The following is an 18,487-nucleotide window of genomic DNA, read 5'->3' as shown; positions in this document are numbered from 1 at the left end:
GTGCAGTAATTTCTCCACATTCTCTGCACCTTTTGATGATATTACAGAGCGTAGATGGTGAAATCCCTAAATTCCTTGTTGAGAAATGTTGTTCTTAAACAATTTGCTCGGGCGTTTGTTGACAAAGTGGTGACCCTTCGCCCCGTCCTTGTTTGTGAACGAGTGAGAGTTTCATGGAAGCTGCTTTTATAGCCAATCATGGCACCCACCTGTTCCCAATTAGCCTGTTCACCTGTGGCATGTTCCAAATAAGTCTTTGATGAGCATTCCTCCGCTCTCCCACTCTTTTTTGCCACCTGTGCCAGCTTTTTTTGAAACATGTTGCAGGCATCAAATTGCAACAAATAGCAAAGTTTGTCAGTGTGAACATGAAACATCTTGTCTTTGCAGTCTATTCAACAGAGTGGAAGTGTTAGTGTGTAGCATGTACACAATTAGTGTGTAGCATGTACACAATTAGTGTGTAGTATGTACACAATTAGTGTGTAGCCAATTAGTGTGTAGCATGTACACAATTAGTGTGTAGCATGTACACAGTTAGTGTGTAGCATGTACACAGTTAGTGTGTAGCATGTACACAATTAGTGTGTAGCATGTACACAGTTAGTGTGTAGCACGTACACAATTAGTGTGTAGCATGTACACAGTTAGTGTGTAGCATGTACACAATTAGTGTGTAGCATGTACACAGTTAGTGTGTAGCATGTACACAATTAGTGTGTAGCATGTACACAATTAGTGTGTAGCATGTACACAATTAGTGGGTAGCATGTACACAGTTAGTGTGTAGCATGTACACAATTAGTGTGTAGTATGTACACAATTAGTGTGTAGCCAATTAGTGTGTAGCATGTACACAGTTAGTGTGTAGCATGTACACAATTAGTGTGTAGCCAATTAGTGTGTAGCATGTACACAATTAGTGTGTAGCATGTACACAGTTAGTGTGTAGCATGTACACAGTTAGTGTGTAGTATGTACACAATTAGTGTGTAGCCAATTAGTGTGTAGCATGTACACAATTAAGGTGTAGCATGTACACAGTTAGTGTGTAGCATGTACACAGTTAGTGTGTAGTATGTACACAATTAGTGTGTAGCCAATTAGTGTGTAGCATGTACACAATTAGTGTGTAGCATGTACACAGTTAGTGTGTAGCATGTACACAATTAGTGTGTAGCATGTACACAATTAGTGTGTAGCATGTACACAGTTAGTGTGTAGCATGTACACAATTAGTGTGTAGCATATACACAATTAGTGTGTAGCATGTACACAGTTAGTGTGTAGCATGTACACAATTAGTGTGTAGCATGTACACAGTTAGTGTGTAACATGTACACAATTAGTCTGTAGCATGTACACAGTTAGTGTGTAGCATGTACACAGTTAGTGTGTAGCATGTACACAGTTAGTGTGTAGCATGTACACAATTAGTGTGTAGCATGTACACAATTGCTGTGTAGTATGTACACAGTTAGTGTGTAGCATGTACACAATTAGTGTGTAGCATGTACACAGTTAGTGTGTAGCATGTACACAATTAGTGTGTAGCATGTACACAATTAGTGTGTAGCATGTACACAATTAGTGTGTAGCATGCACACAGTTAGTGTGTAGCATGTACACAATTAGTGTGTAGCATGTACACAGTTAGTGTGTAGCATGTACACAATTAGTGTGTAGCATGTACACAATTAGTGTGTAGCATGTACACAGTTAGTGTATAGTATGTACACAATTAGTGTGTAGCCAATTAGTGTGTAGCATGTACACAATTAGTGTGTAGCATGTACACAGTTAGTGTGTAGCATGTACACAATTAGTGTGTAGCATGTACACAATTAAGGTGTAGCATGTACACAGTTAGTGTGTAGTATGTACACAGTTAGTGTGTAGCATGTACACAATTAAGGTGTAGCATGTACACAATTAGTGTGTAGCATGTACACAATTAGTGTGTAGCATGTACACAGTTAGTGTGTAGTATGCACACAATTAGTGTGTAGCATGTACACAATTAGTGTGTAGCATGTACACAGTTAGTGTGTAGCATGTACACAATTAGTGTGTAGTATGTACATAATTAGTGTGTAGCATGTACACAGTTAGTGTGTAGCATGTACACAGTTAGTGTGTAGCATGTACACAATTAGTGTGTAGCATGTACACAATTAGTGTGTAGTATGTACATAATTAGTGTGTAGCATGTACACAGTTAGTGTGTAGCATGTACACAGTTAGTGTGTAACATGTACACAGTTAGTGTGTAACACGTCCACAAGTGTGTACGCCAACAAGATGGTTGGACGTCTGCCAGGACAAATTGTAGGAAATACAAAGTCAAGTGGGGGCCACTGGGGGTCCGGGGCCCTCGTTTGGGACCCCTGCTGTGAACCACTAAAGCCATGATTGTTATGAATATTTGTCTGGAAAAAAAAGAAGAGACTCTGTTTCCCAGAATGCACCCTGTTTGGCACCTTGTAGCACGTTAATCTCCTCCCTTGGCAACACGTAGAAAATAGTGTGGGGGGTTGGGGGGGGGGGGGGTCGGTTATAATAATATATATTATTTATATTTCTTCATACGGGCGATGAAATGTCCAAATGTCCAAATGTCCAAACCCTGCGAGCCGCCACAAGAACTCCAGCAAGCACGGAGGTAAAAAAAAAAAAAAAACACTTTTAGTTCGATGGCTTTTCAAAGTTACAAAAGAACTCGAGTGACTTTGGGGGCGGGGCTTGGCGGTCCCCAACCCCGCCCCCCTGTTCCCTGTAAGCGTGGACACTCAGTCGCTATTGCGCAAGACATGCATGGCTGTCAATCAAGGACACAAAGTAAGTACAGCGCCCCCCGCTGGCCGCTCAAGGGACCACTCCACTTTCCGTAAGTTAAAAGAAGGCGGCGCTAACCGCGGGGGAAGTGGAGGTGGAAATAACAGAGGCTAAGTAACTTCCTCTTCCCCGCTTTAAGCGCTCGCCGTCTCACCAGGCGGCCATTTTGATAGGTTTGCACTTGCCCGCCCGCTCTCCTCCTGCGCCGCCGGCTTCCTCTCAGCGCCGCCCTACGATGGGCGGTGACAAGGTCGCTCGCCGCCCCGGTTCTCAGGCTCCTCACACGACCGTGCTGATCCGACTGACCGGCTTGGACTTGGACCCCAGGCCGCCCGCCGCCCCCGGGTGTGGGGAGAGCGGCGCGGCAGACGGCGGTGGTAGCGGGGAGTGCGGTGGCGGGGGCGGGATGGAGGAGAGCTGCGGGTAGTGGGGGCCGTAGGGCTGGGGCGGCGTCTGGGTGACAAGGCGCGCCGACGGGGTCTGCGGCGGAGGCGCGGAAAAGATGAAGTGAGTGGGCGGGGTGGCGGTGGGAGACAGGCTGAGCGGGGAGTGGTTGTGAGAGTGAGCGTGGGGGTGGGGCTGGGAGTGCGAGATGGTGAGCGGCAACTTGGCGCCGCCGCGGGGGTGGGAGTGGTAAAGTCCGTGTGGGGTAAGAGGCGAGTGCGGGGACAGTGGCGGGGGGGTGATGAAACCAGAGACTGCGCTGTAGCGTTGGTGCTGGCCGGCACCGTGCTGGACCCGCTGCTGCATGTGGGACGCGGCGCTGCTGGACGGGACCTGGCGCCGCGGGACCGACACCCGCTGCATGAGGGGGTGGTGCTGGGGGACGCTCTGCATGTGGTAGCGGTGATGATGGTTGTAAGGCGGGGGGGGAGTCTGCTGCGGCTGATGCCCACTGACTCCGCCTCCTCCACTGTTGCCGTGGCAATACTGGGCGTGCAAAGCCTGGAGCTTGGACGGCGCCCCGCCCGGGCCTCCCGGGTCCAACTGGCCGAGGTTGCCCGATGGGGAGGGGCATGGGGAAGGGGAGGAAGGGTGGGCGATGGGCGGCTCGGGAGCGGGGTAGTGGGGCGGGGAGGATATCATCAGGGGACTCAGGGGACTCTGCGGCGTCGGAGAAGTCATCGTCAGGGGACCCGGAACTTTCCCTCGTCGGCTGCCGAAAAAGTTCCCCAGCCGGCCGCCGCCGCCGCCACTCGGCCCGGCAACCGTCGCCATCCCGCCGCCGCCCCCAGCCACGCCCCCGCTTACGAGCGGGGAGATGCTCAAACCTCCCTGGTTGTGACAGAGCCCCGGCCCACCACCCACCCCCGTACCGGGGCTCTGAGTAGGGCGGTGGGGCCGGTAGGCTGCCGGGGACGGTGGCGCCATGGTGGGGCCGTAGGCCAGGACGCCCCCGGGGTGGTACTGCTGGTGCTGCCGGGGGCTGCTGATGATGGAACCCTGGGAGTGGGGCGAGACAACATGTGGACAATCAAAAACACAAAGTGTGCCCTCAGAATGTTGGATGCTGTTACAGGAAAATACCAACAAAAGAGGGAAAGCCACCAAAGTAGGAGCGCAAGACAAGAAGTCTACTTTGAGACAAGACCTATACTGATACAGAACATCTACTTTGAGACAAGACCTATATTGATACAGTACATCTACTTTAAGACAATACCTATATTGATACCACACTCACCTCCATGGTGCTGTCCAGGGAGCCCACACTGTTCCTGCGTCCTCGCTTTCCTGTGGGCCAATCGCAGTGCAGAAGAGCAGACATTATTATGACATCACATGTAGGAGCCATCATGAAAGGCAGGTAGAAAAAGGGGCGGGGCCTGCTCACCTGTCTCCGAGAGGTCCCTGAGGGAGGAGCTGAGCGCCGTGCGTTTGAGTCCGTCCACCGAGGCGTAAGTGTCATCCAGGCTGGGCCTGCCCAGGGTGCCGTTCACCGCTTCCGCCCCGGGCCCGCCCACCGGCATGGCCCCGCCCCCCGTCAGCGGGGCGGGCCGCATCACACCTTTCTGCTTCTCCAGCTCGGCTGCGGCGGCGTCGGGAGGGACAAAAGACGGAGGCGTCGGGAGGGACAAAAGACGGAGGCGGTGAGCAGAGGACACGCCCACGGCGCCGAGCACTCACCTTCCAGGCGGTACTTCTCCATGTCCTGCACCTCGGCCACGCTCTCTCGGAGGTCAGAGGTGAAGCGGGCGCGGTCCTGCTGGCTCGGCGCCGTGAACACGATGAGAACCTTCCTTTCTCCGCCCGGGTTGGCCGACGTCAGCCTGATGGCGTGAGGGTAGTCTGCACGACATCAGCCACTCTTTACTGTGTGGCCCCACACTCTTTTTTCACCCAACCCTGACCCCTTACAAAGTGGGGCCCCTCACTCTTTTTCACCCAACCCTAAACCTTACTGTGTGGCCCCTGACTAATTTTCACCCAACCCTAACCCTTACTGTGTGGCCCCTGACTCATTTTCACCCAACCCTAACCCTTACTGTCTGGCCCCTGACTCATTTTCACCCAACCCTTACATCTTACAAAGTGTGGCCCCTCACTCTTTTTCACCCAACCCTAAACCTTACTGTGTGGCCCCTGACTCATTTTCACCCAACCCTAACCCTTACTGTCTGGCCACTGACTCATTTTCACCCAACCCTTACCCCTTACAAAGTGTGGCCCCTCACTCTTTTTCACCCAACCCTAACCCTTACTGTCTGGCCCCTGACTCATTTCCACCCAACCCTTACCCCTTACAAAGTGTGGCCCCTCACTCGTTTTCACCCAAGCCTAACCCTTACTGTCTGGCCCCTGACTCTTTTTCACCCAACCCTTACCCCTTACAAAGTGGGGCCCCTCACTCTTTTTCACCCAACCCTAACCCTTACTGTCTGGCCCCTGACTCATTTTCACCCAACCCTTACCCCTTACAAAGTGTGGCCCCTCACTCTTTTTCACCCAACCCTAACCCTTACTGTCTGGCCCCTGACTCATTTCCACCCAACCCTTACAAAGTGTGGCCCCTCACTCGTTTTCACCCAACCCTAACCCTTACTGTCTGGCCCCTGACTCTTTTTCACCCAACCCTAACCCTTACTGTCTGGCCCCTGACTCATTTCCACCCAACCCTTACAAAGTGTGGCCCCTCACTCGTTTTCACCCAACCCTAACCCTTACTGTCTGGCCCCTGACTCTTTTTCACCCAACCCTAACCCTTACTGTCTGGCCCCTGACTCATTTTCACCCAACCCTTACCCCTTACCAAGTGTGGCCCCTCACTCTTATTCACCCAACCCTGACACCTTACAAAGTTGGGCCCCTCACTCTTTTTCACCCAACCCTGACCCCTTACAAAGTGTGGCCCCTCATTCTTTTCACCCAACCCTAACCCTTACAAAGTGGGGCCCCTCACTCTTTTTCACCCAACCCTAACCCTTACTGTCTGGCCCCTGACTCATTTTCACCCAACCCTTACCCCTTACAAAGTGTGGCCCCTCACTCTTATTCACCCAACCCTGACACCTTACAAAGTTGGGCCCCTCACTCTTTTTCACCCAACCCTGACCCCTTCCAAAGTGTGGCTCCTCACTCTTTTTCACCCAACCCCAACCCTTACTGTCTGGCCCCTGACTCATTTTTACCCAACCCTTACAAAGTGTGGCCCCTCACTCTTTTTCACCCAACCCTAGCCCTTACAAAGTGTGGCCCCTCACTCTTTTTCACCCAACCCTGACCCCTTACAAAGTGTGGCCCCTCACTCTTTTCACCCAAACCTAACCCTTACAAAGTGTGGCCCCTCACTCTTTTTCACCCAACCCTAACCCTTACTGTCTGGCCCCTGACTCATTTTCACCCAACCCTAAACCTTACTGTGTGGCCCCTGACTCATTTTCACCCAACCCTGACCCCTTACAAAGTGTGGCCCCTCACTCTTTTTCACCCAACACTAACCCTTACTTTGTGGCCCCTGACTCATTTTCACCCAACCCTAACCCTTACTGTGTGGCCCCTCACTCTTTTTCACCCAACCCTAACCCTTACTGTCTGGCCCCTGACTCATTTTCACCCAACCCTAAACCTTACTGTGTGGCCCCTGATTCATTTTCACCCAACCCTTACAAAGTGTGGCCCCTTACTCTTTTTCACCCAACCCTAACCCTTACTGTCTGGCCCCTGACTCATTTTCACCCAACCCTACACCTTACTGTGTGGCCCCTAACTCATTTTCATCCAACCCTAACCCTTGCTGTGGGGCCCCTCACTCTTTTTCACCCAACCCTAACCCTTACTGTCTGGCCCCTGACTCATTTTCACCCAACTCTACACCTTACTGCTTGGCTCCTCACTCTTTTTCACCCAACCCTGACCCCTTGCAAAGTGTCGCCCTTCACTCTTTTTCACCCAACCCTAGCCCTTACAAAGTGTGGCCCCTCACTATTTTTCACCCAACCTAGACCCCTTACAAAGTGTGGCCTCTCACTCTTTTTCACCCAACCATAACCCTTACTGTCTGGCCCCTGACTCATTTTCACCCAACCCTTACCCCTTCCAAAGTGTGGCCCCTCACTCTTTTTCACCCAACCCTGATCCCTTACAAAGTGTGGCTCCTCACTTTTTTTCACCCAACCCTGACCCCTTACAAAGTGTGGCCCCTCATTCTTTTTTACCCAACCCTAACCCTTACTGTCTGGCCCCTGACTCATTTTCACCCAACCCTTACCCCTTACAAAGTGTGGCCCCTCACTCTTTTTCACCCAACCCTAACCCTTACAAAGTGTGGCCCCTCACTCTTTTTCACCCAACCCTAACCCTTACTGTCTGGCCCCTGACTCATTTTCACCCAACCCTAAACCTTACTGTGTGGCCCCTGACTCATTTTCACCCAACCCTAAACCTTACTGTGTGCCCCCTGACTCATTTTCACCCAACCCTAACCCTTACTGTCTGGCCCCTGACTCATTTTCACCCAACCCTACACCTTACTGTGTGGCTCCTCACTCTTTTTCACCCAACCCTGACCCCTTACAAAGTTGGGCCCCTCACTCTTTTTCACCCAACCCTGACCCCTTACAAAGTGTGGCTCTTCACTCTTTTTCACCCAACCCTAACCCTTACTGTCTGGCCCCTGACTCATTTTCACCCAACCCTTACCCGTTACAAAGTGTGTCCCCTCACTCTTTTTCACCCAACCCTAACCCCTACTGTCTGGCCCCTGACTCATTTTCACCCAACCCTAAACCTTACTGTGTGGCCCCTGACTCATTTTCACCCAACCCTTACAAAGTGTGGCCCCTTACTCTTTTTCACCCAACCCTAAACCTTACTGTCTGGCCCCTGACTCATTTTCACCTAACCCTAACCCTTACTGTGTGGCCCCTGACTCATTTTCACCCAACCCTGACCCCTTACAAAGTGTGGCCCCTCACTCTTTTTCACCCAACCCTAACCCTTACTGTCTGGCCCCTCACTCTTTTTCACCCAACACTAACCCTTACTTTGTGGCCCCTGACTCATTTTCACCCAACCCTGACCCTAACCCTAACTGACCAACGAACCCCCACATATGTCATACCGTCAGAAAGGTACTACTTTCCAGCTACGGGTGTATTTCAAATCTGGAACAATTCATGTTACCATGGCGACGATATTCACGTATAAAACAAAATATGCGCCAATTTTTTTTTGCAACAATAGGCCAGCCTAATTTGTCTAATAGGAGACCAACCTGACTACGTACCCCACATGTGTTGTACTGTCTGGAAGGTCTCGTTTGCGCCAATGAGCCCATTCTAAATTAGGAACATTCTGTGTTACCATGGCAACGTTATTCACAATAAAATGGGCCTATTGAATAGGTACGGCGCTTTGGTCTAATATGAGATGAACCGGTCAACGAACCCCACATATGTCATACCGTCAGAAAGGTCTGGGTAAGGACAACAGCGGTAGATTTTGTGTTACCATGGCAACGCTATTTTAACAATGAATTGCTCCGGGCCCATTGAATAGGTACGCACCTTTATAATGGCAAATATTTCCCAAATGACACTTTTTCATCTATTTTTACACTTTGTTTGTATTTGGCCAGCCGTACACCTGAGAGTCATAGACCTCCAAATGTGACACAAGCTAACTCCCGTTAGCGTGCTAACTTTCAGAGTTACGTCTGCTACTGTTTAGCCCGGAGTCATGCAAGTTGGTATCTGACACATGCTAGCATGCAAACCGTAGCATGTTAGCAGGATAACTTAGGCTTGCTAACTTTGTCATCCCTGCGCTGCTGATCCGCCTCCGCTTGGGATGGTTTCCTGCTGGAACGGGACTCTCGCTGCGGTGTCGGATCCGCTTTGGACTGGACTCTCGCGACCGTGTTGGATCCATTACGGATTGAACTTTCACAGTATCATGTTAGACCCGCTCGACATCCATTGCTTTCCTCCTCTCCAAGGTTTCTCATAGTCATCATTGTCACCGACGTCCCACCGGGTGTGAGTTTTTCCTTGCCCTTATGTGGGCCTACCGAGGATGTCGTGGTGGTTTGTGCAGCCCTTTGAGACACTAGTGATTTAGGGCTATATAAGTAAACATTGATTGATTGATTGATCTCCAGTAAGAGGCGACTTTTTACCACAATTTTCTCACCGAAACCTGCTGGTTGACATTTGGTTGGGATCCATGTTCGCTGTGATTCCAACCTCTGTGAATTTTAAACAAGGAATCACCGTGTGTTTGTGTGGCTAATGGCTAAAACTTCCCAACTCCATCTTTCTACTTTGACTTCTCCAATATTAATTGAACAAATTGCAAAGGATTCAGCAACACAGATGTCCAAAATGGTGGTGGTTTGTGCAGCCCTTTGAGACACTAGTGATTCAGGGCTATATAAGTAAACATTGATTGATTGATTGATATTTTTACACTTTTTTGGGTATTTCCGCAGCCGTGCACCTTTGAGTCGTACAACATGGTACACGCAACATGCTGACTGTTACTATGCTATCATTAGCACACATGTGTTAGCACATTTTGTACAGTTAGCACCTAAAACTCACGGATTCAGACCCCCCCGGCCCCAAGTCCAAGGCCCATCTAAATCTTCTGGTTGTTTATTGGCATTGTTCAAAATATAATAACGAATCAAAAGCAATATTGTTATGAATATTTGACCAATTTATGGCTCCATCCATCCATCCATCGTCTTCCGCTTAGCCGGGGTCGGGTCGCGGGGGCAGCAGCCTAAGCAGGGAAGCCCAGACTTCCCTCTCCCCAGCCCCTTCGTCTAGCTCTTCCCGGGGGATCCCGAGGCGTTCCCGGGCCAGCCGGGAGACATAGTCTTCCCAACGTGTCCTGGGTCTTCCCCGTGGCCTCCTACCAGCTGGACGTGCCCTAAACACCTCCCTAGGGAGGCGTTCGGGTGGCATCCTGACCAGATGCCCGAACCACCTCATCTGGCTCCAAGGACTTGAAATATATTATTTTGAAAAATGTTTTTCCAAACCACCCAAAAAAAACTGGAAACAATGATGCAGTATATTGTTACCTTCTGGAAGGTGTGCACATGTGTGACAGTAGGTGTGTGCTGTGTACAGTTCTTACAGGTGTTCTGGAAGGTGTGCACCTGCATGTCCACCAGTGGGAATGATTGTCGGAAGCTGTAGGTGACGGAGGCCTTCTTCTTCTGGAAGATCTTGGTCACCTGAGGAGGGGGAGAGAGAGAGAGATGAGTGGTGGTGCAGTACCAGTTAGATCCTGAGGAGGCAGTGTTGACAGGTGAGTAGACATGAAAGAGACTTGCTTCCTGTCTAGTCTTCATTTGGCAACTCGAGAATGAACATTTTGAGGCACAGTTTGTCCATAGACTGGTATTAAGACCAAGGTCCATTTATCATCTCAGTCCTTAATCCAGGATTTTTTCTTGGAACACAACCACCTCTAAGTGTGTGTGTGTGTGTGTGTGTGTGTGTGTGTGTTACCATGAGAAGGTCGTTGAACAGGAAGACTTCTCTTTGATGGACGCCGCTTCTCTGAGCTCGGTTGGGATCGGGCACCTCGAACAGCTGACAGCAGCACACCAGCCGCCGGTGGGGCAGCGACAGAACCTACCACACACACACACACACACACACACACACACACACACACGCAGAGAGAGAGTTGATTAAAGGGGTGAAGGCCAGGAAGGAGGAAGGAGCAGAAGAGATGCTTACCGGCTTCTTGCCGACCACCATCCTGTCCACCGCCTGCACCTGAGAGACGTGGTCATCGTTGGTCCTCAGCTCCCACTTCTGGATGCGTCCATAGATGGCCACCAGGAGGTCTCGTGGAATGTCCTGGCCGTTGTCCACCCCTGGACCGTCCAAAAAGAGTTCTCAGGTCTGATGCTTACTGAGGATTCTCACTGCAGGGTCAGTGCTTTGGACCGAGGCCAAATAAACGATCACTGAATACCAGTTCATTACCAGTTCATCCATAGATCACTGATAACCAGTTCATTACCAGTTCATCCATTGATCATGGATTACCAGTTCATCCTTTGATCACTGAATACCAGTTCATTACCAGTTCATCCTTTGATCACTGAATACCAGTTCATTACCAGTTCATCCTTTGATCACTGAATACCAGTTCATTACCAGTTCATCCATAGATCACTGAATACCAGTTCATTACCAGTTCATCCATTGATCACTGAATACCCGTTCATTACCAGTTCATCCATTGATCACTGAATACCCGTTCATTACCAGTTCATCCATTGATCACTGAATACCAGTTCATTACCAGTTCATCCATTGATCATGGATTACCAGTTCATCCATTGATCACTGAATACCAGTTCATTACCAGTTCATCCGTAGATCACTGATTACCAGTTCATTACCAGTTCATCCATTGATCATGGATTACCAGTTCATCCATTGATCACTGAATACCAGTTCATTACCAGTTCATCCATTGATCACTGAATACCAGTTCATTACCAGTTCATCCATAGATCATGGATTACCAGTTCATCCATTGATCACTGATAACCAGTTCATTACCAGTTCATCCATTGATCACTGAATACCAGTTCATTACCAGTTCATCCATAGATCACTGAATACCAGTTCATTACCAGTTCATCCATTGATCACTGAATACCCGTTCATTACCAGTTCATCCATTGATCACTGAATACCCGTTCATTACCAGTTCATCCATTGATCACTGAATACCAGTTCATTACCAGTTCATCCATTGATCATGGATTACCAGTTCATCCATTGATCACTGAATACCAGTTCATTACCAGTTCATCCGTAGATCACTGATTACCAGTTCATTACCAGTTCATCCATTGATCATGGATTACCAGTTCATCCATTGATCACTGAATACCAGTTCATTACCAGTTCATCCATTGATCACTGAATACCAGTTCATTACCAGTTCATCCATAGATCATGGATTACCAGTTCATCCATTGATCACTGATAACCAGTTCATTACCAGTTCATCCATTGATCACTGAATACCAGTTCATTACCAGTTCATCCATTGATCACTGATTACCAGTTCATTACCAGTTCATCCATTGATCACTGAATACCAGTTCATCCATTGATCACTGATTACCAGTTAATTACCAGTTCATCCATTGATCATGGATTACCAGTTCATTACCAGTTCATCCATAGATCATGGATTACCAGTTCATCCATTGATCACTGAATACCAGTTCATTACTAGTTCATCCATTGATCCTGGATTACCAGTTCATTACCAGTTCATCCATTGATCACTGAATACCAGTTCATTACCAGTTCATTACCAGTTCATCCATAGATCACTGAATACCAGTTCATTACCAGTTCATCCATTGATCATGGATTACCAGTTCATCCATTGATCACTGATAACCAGTTCCTTACCAGTTCATCCATAGATCACTGATAACCAGTTCATTACCAGTTCATCCATAGATCACTGATTACCAGTTCATTACCAGTTCATCCATTGATCATTGATTACCAGTTCATTACCAGTTCATCCATTGATCACTGAATACCAGTTCATTACCAGTTCATCCATAGATCATGGATTACCAGTTCATCCATTGATCACTGACTACCAGTTCATTACCAGTTCATCCATAGATCCCTGATTACCAGTTCATTACCAGTTGATCCATCGATCGTGGATTACCAGTTCATTACCAGTTCATCCATAGATCACTGATAAACAGTTCATTACCAGTTCATCCATTGATCATGGATTACCAGTTCATCCATTGATCACTGAATACCAGTTCATTACCAGTTCATCCATTGATCACTGAATACCAGTTCATTACCAGTTCATCCATTGATCATGGATTACCAGTTCATCCATTGATCACTGATTACCAGTTCATTACCAGTTCATCCATTGATCACTGAATACCAGTTCATTACCAGTTCATCCATTGATCACTGATTACAAGTTCATTACCAGTTCATCCATTGATCATGGATTACCAGTTCATTACCAGTTCATCCATTGATCACTGAATACCAGTTCATTACCAGTTCATCCATTGATCATGGATTACCAGTTCATTACCAGTTCATCCATTGATCACTGAAAACCAGTTCATTACCAGTTCATCCATAGATCACTGAATACCAGTTCATTACCAGTTCATCCATCGATCACTGATTACCAGTTTGTGTGACTGGTAAGGTCCCTGTGGGATCCTGTGGTCAGTGGTGTAGGTGCTCCCCAGTCCTGTTCACCCCGTACACCTCAGACTTCCAGTAAAGTTCCAAGTCCTGCCACCTGCAGAGTCTCTGCTGTGGTCAGGGGTATCAGAGAAGGACAGGAAGTGGAGCACGGGACATTGATTGCTGACTTTGTGGAGTGGTTTCAGGCCAACCATCTGCTCCTAATGTGGACAAGACCAAGGAACGGGTCAAGAAGAAAATGACCCTTGTGGAGCCCATCAAGATCCAGGGCCAGGAGGTGGCAGTATAAGTACCTGGGAGTCCACATGAACAGCAGACTGGACCGGAAGGACGACTGCAAAGCTGTTTACAAGAAGGACATGAGCAGACTCTTTTTCCCGAGGGAGCGTAGGTCCTTTAATGTGTGTTGGAGATCTTTTGTCACAAAGTGTTTGTGTCAGTGAGGGACAGGAGGACAAAGTGTTTGTGTCAGTGAGGGACAGGAGGACAAAGTGTTTGTGTCAGTGAGGGACAGGAGGACAAAGTGTTTGTGTCAGTGAGGGACAGGAGGACAAAGTGTTTGTGTCAGTGAGGGACAGGAGGACAAAGTGTTTGTGTCAGTGAGGGACAGGAGGACAAAGTGTTTGTGTCAGTGAGGGACAGGAGGACAAAGTGTTTGTGTCAGTGAGGGACAGGAGGACAAAGTGTTTGTGTCAGTGAGGGACAGGAGGACAAAGTGTTTGTGTCAGTGAGGGACAGGAGGACAAAGTGTTTGTGTCAGTGAGGGACAGGAGGACAAAGTGTTTGTGTCAGTGAGGGACAGGAGGACAAAGTGTTTGTGTCAGTGAGGGACACCCATCCGAATGATCAGAATCAGGTGTCCTAATCACTTGTCACCTTCCAATCAGCCCACGTACAGTACGCAGAGAGCTTCACGGGCGAGCAGCTGCATCTAATCCATACATCAGCAAGTGGGATACAGTGGTGTAAAGGACATCACCACTGGACTGACGAATCACACTTTTCCATCTGGCAATCTGATGGACCAGCCTGGGTTTGGAGGTTGCCAGGAGAACGCTACATTTCATACTTCATTGTACCCAGTGTGACATTTGGTGGAGGAGGAATTATGGTGTGGGGTTGTTTTTCAGGAGTTGGGCTTGGCCCCTTAGTTCCAGGGAAAGGAACTTTGAATGCTCCCAACATTGTGGGAACAGTTTAGAGCGGGCCCCTTCCTCTTCCAACATGACTGTGCACCAGTGCACCCATAGAGTCTGGTGTGGATGAACTTGACTGGGCTGCACAGAGTCCTAACCTGAATCTCATAGAACAGCTTTGGGATGAATTAGAACAAAGACTGAGAGTCAGGCCTTCTACACCAACATCATTGTGTGACCTCGCCAATGAGCTTTTGGAAGAATGGTGAGAAATTCCTATAAACCCATTCCACAACCTTGTGGACAGCCTTCCCAGAAGATATAAACACACTCCGCAACCTTGTGGACAGCCTTCCCAGAAGAGTTGAAGCTGTAATAGCTGCAGAAGGTCCTATTGCACCCTATGGGTTAGGAATGGTATGGCACTTCCAACCTTTGTACCTGAGCTGCTGTGTGGATGAAGAAAGTGAGTCTGGGTTCACCTCGCAGGTTCTTGATGAAGTCGTCCAGCTTCATCTTCCTCTCGGGCTTGACGTTGGGGCTGTACATGTCGGTGTTGAGGAGGATGATGGCGAAGGCCAGGATGAAGATGGTGTCTGGGTTCTGGAACTGGCGGATCAGCACCGGGTTGCACACGCAGTAGCGCTGGCTGCGGGGCGAGAGGGGGGAGTCAAGCCGGGTCGGGCGGGGGGCGGCGGGCCGGGACCGCAGCCCGGTACCTGAAAGCCTCCACCAGCCGCTCCACCCGCTGAGCCTCTCCCTGCACTTTGATCTGAGCCTGGAACTTCCTCAGGGCGTCGTCCAGGTCCATGCCGGAGAAGTCCATCTCGTCCAGAACGCAGCTGCGGACACAAGAGGCGCGGGTGAGCCGCGGTCGCCGTGGCGACGGCCGGTCCCGGTACTCACTCCAGCACGTCCTTGTTGAACTGCTGCCGGCTGCCCAGGAACTCGCCGATCATCTGACGACTCAGACCTTTCCTCTCCAGGATGAACCTGGCGATGCCCACAGGTGTGTCCGACACAAAGCCCCTCTCGATCAGGTACTGGATGCCCTTCTCTGGCTTCCTGAGCACAAACACCACACGGATGTCAACGTCCCACTCCCTTTTTGGCGCTCCTTCAGCTAACACATCTTACAAAGGAACTTATACAAACGTAGATTAGCATTTTGAAAAGGGGAACCTTTCTGTTCTATCAGGCCTGGAAAGGTGCAACATTACCTGGAGGCATCAATCCATCCATCCATCATCTTCCGCTTATCCGAGGTCGGGTCGCGGGGGCGACAGCCTAAGCCGGGAAACCCAGACTTCCCTCTCCCCAGCCACTTTGTCTAGCTCTTCCCGGGGGATCCGGGGGCGTTCCCAGGCCAGCCGGGAGACATAGTCTTCCCAACGTGTCCTGGGTCTTCCCCGTGGCCTCCTACCGGTTGGACGTGCCCTAAACACCTCCCTAGGGAGGCGTTCGGGTGGCATCCTGACCAGATGCCCGAACCACCTCATCTGGCTCCTCTCGATGTGAAGGAGCAGCGGCTTTACTTTGAGTTCCTCCCGGATGGCAGAGCTTCTCACCCTATCTCTAAGGGAGAGACCCGCCACACGGCGGGGGAAACTCATTTCGGCCGCTTGTACCCGTGATCTTATCCTTTCGGTCATGACCCAAAGCTCATGACCATAGGTGAGGATGGGAACGTAGATCGACCGGTAAATTGAGAGCTTTGCCTTCCGGCTCAGCTCCTTCTTCACCACAACGGATCGGTACAACGTCCGCATTACTGAAGACGCCGCACCGATCCGCCTGTCGATCTCACGATCCACTCTTCCCCCACTCGTGAACAAGACTCCTAGGTACTTGAACTCCTCCACTTGGGGCAGGGTCTCCTCCCCAACCCGGAGATGGCATTCCACCCTTTTCCGGGCGAGAACCATGGACTCGGACTTGGAGGTGCTGATTCTCATTCCGGTCGCTTCACACTCGGCTGCGAACCGATCCAGTGAGAGCTGAAGATCCCGGTCCTGCGGTTACCAAACCGGAACCCCTCAACGCCTTGACTGCGCCTAGAAATTCTGTCCTGGAGGCAGTCCGCTACAAATACCATTCCAATATGGGTCGGTAGTACGGACAGAACCCGGTCAGTACCTTCAGGGCGGGTTCTAGCGAGTGTGTACAAGTTGAGAGAGGAAAAGGGCGCTCCTACTTGTTGAAGAGGTTGAGTCCGATGCGGTAGTGGCGGCGCTGCACCACGTCGTTGTTGAAGGCGGGCGAGTCCCAGCTGTGGCGGCTCTGGCGCTGGTAGGTCTGCTTGGCCAGCGAGGACACGCCCACGGGCTCACGCAGGCTGTCCCGCGACGACGAGCCCGAGCTGCCGTTGTTGACGGTGGTGTCGTCGTTGGAGTTGGTGGTGGTGGAGTTGACGCTCTCGTTGTCGCCGTCGGAGCACAGCAGGTGGTGGTGCAGGTGCGGGTGGTGCAGGTGCGGATGGTGCAGGTGCGGATGGGCGTCCACGTTGGCGGGGGACGGCGGCAGCGGGGAAAGCGGCGTCAGGGGGGGCACGGGCGAGGGCAGCGGCGAGGAGGGGGGTTCCGGGTAAGCGTGGTGGTGGTGCAGGTGGTGGTAGTGGTGCTGGGGGAAGTGCGCCACGTGCGGCAGGTATACGTGCCCGTGGTGCATCATCTGATTGTACTGCGGGTGGTGGTGGAGGACGGTGGGAAGGTGGGGGTGGGTGTGCTGGAGCGGGTGAGGCAGCCCCTGGGGGGGCAGGGTGCGGGCTGAGGGGAGGGGCACAGCAGGGGAGGCGGAGCACCGCGTTTGTCCCTGCGCCGTCACCACCGAGCGGCCGTTGGGTTTGTGCTTGATGGTTCCCTGCGGCGACTCCGCCTCGCTGCTTCCTGCCCCGCCCCCTCCTTGCTCCTCCTCTCTGCTCTCGCCGTCGCCTCCCCGCTGCTCCCTCTGGTCCCCACACTCCGCCCCCGGCGGCTCCTGCTCGTACACCAGCCGGCCGATGGAGCCTCGCTCGGACCTGAAGAAGACAAGGTTTAGTGAGTGACCCCCGCTCTCTCTCCCCTCCCCCATTGGCCTTGCTCACCTGTCACTCATGTCCACTGAGCTGTCGCTGGGCGGCTCTATGGTCAAGACAGGAAGGTGCCCTCCTTCCCCGCCGCCCCCGGCCCTGCCCCGGTACTCCCCCCGGCACTCGGCGCCGCTCCTCCGGCCGGCGTCGCTCCCTCGCTCCGTCTCTCGGCCGTCCTCCCGGCCGCCGCCCCAGTACTCGGTGTCGGAGCTGGAGGCGGGGCAGGAGAGTGGCGAGGAGGGGAGGCAGCCCTCGTCCATGTAGAGCGTCACGTCGCTGAAGGAGGTGGCCGTGCTGTCCTCGTGCATGCTGCTCGCCTGGCCTACCACCTGGCGGCGTGAGGAGGAGGCGGGGCTTCTGCGCCAGGTGCACTCCCTGTAGTCTTCGTCCTCCTCCTCCTCCTCCTCTTCCTCCTCCTCCTCGTCCTCCTCTTCGCCCTCTCCCCCCGCCTCCTGGGAGTCCTCGCGACCTGACTGGCAGGTGAGAGAGTCGTCCATGGAGTCTGCCAGCGACGTCACCTGAACACACAAGTGGAGAGGAAGCATGTCACCTTCAAGCCAACTCTCTCCTGGACATTTCTCCAGCAGGAAGTAGTTTGTCTCTTCTTCTCGCGGGAAGTAGTTTGTCTCTTCTTCTCGCAGGAAGTAGATTGTCTCTTCTTCTCACAGTAAGTAGTTTGTCTCTTTTTCTCGCAGGAAGTAGTTTGTCTCTTCTACTCGCAGGAAGTGGTTTATCTCTTCTTCTCACAGGAAGTA

The 18,487-nt window shown here is 51.1% G+C and overlaps 1 protein-coding gene across 1 annotated transcript in view; it reads right to left on the bottom strand.

Annotated features, from left to right (window-relative positions):
- Positions 1 to 2,597: 2,597 nt before the first annotated feature.
- LOC133554104 (IQ motif and SEC7 domain-containing protein 2-like) overlaps positions 2,598 to 18,487 on the bottom strand; it is a 134,876-nt gene continuing 118,986 nt past the window's right edge. The window contains exons 8-19 of the mRNA XM_061902510.1: positions 17,748 to 18,250; positions 16,860 to 17,681; positions 15,572 to 15,730; positions 15,385 to 15,507; positions 15,148 to 15,314; positions 11,031 to 11,170; positions 10,797 to 10,922; positions 10,420 to 10,519; positions 4,963 to 5,124; positions 4,670 to 4,864; positions 4,520 to 4,569; positions 2,598 to 4,278 (exon numbers count right to left, since the gene is read on the bottom strand). Coding sequence (XP_061758494.1) covers positions 3,115 to 4,278; positions 4,520 to 4,569; positions 4,670 to 4,864; positions 4,963 to 5,124; positions 10,420 to 10,519; positions 10,797 to 10,922; positions 11,031 to 11,170; positions 15,148 to 15,314; positions 15,385 to 15,507; positions 15,572 to 15,730; positions 16,860 to 17,681; positions 17,748 to 18,250 — 3,711 coding nt within the window. The 3' untranslated portion in view covers positions 2,598 to 3,114. The remainder of the gene's footprint in view (positions 4,279 to 4,519; positions 4,570 to 4,669; positions 4,865 to 4,962; positions 5,125 to 10,419; positions 10,520 to 10,796; positions 10,923 to 11,030; positions 11,171 to 15,147; positions 15,315 to 15,384; positions 15,508 to 15,571; positions 15,731 to 16,859; positions 17,682 to 17,747; positions 18,251 to 18,487) is intronic.

Source organism: Nerophis ophidion, linkage group LG06 (assembly GCF_033978795.1).
Source record: "Nerophis ophidion isolate RoL-2023_Sa linkage group LG06, RoL_Noph_v1.0, whole genome shotgun sequence".
Lineage (NCBI taxonomy): Eukaryota > Metazoa > Chordata > Actinopteri > Syngnathiformes > Syngnathidae > Nerophis > Nerophis ophidion.
The sequence above is the reverse complement of the archived record's forward strand: the minus strand, read 5'-3'. Positions and strand labels throughout refer to the sequence as shown.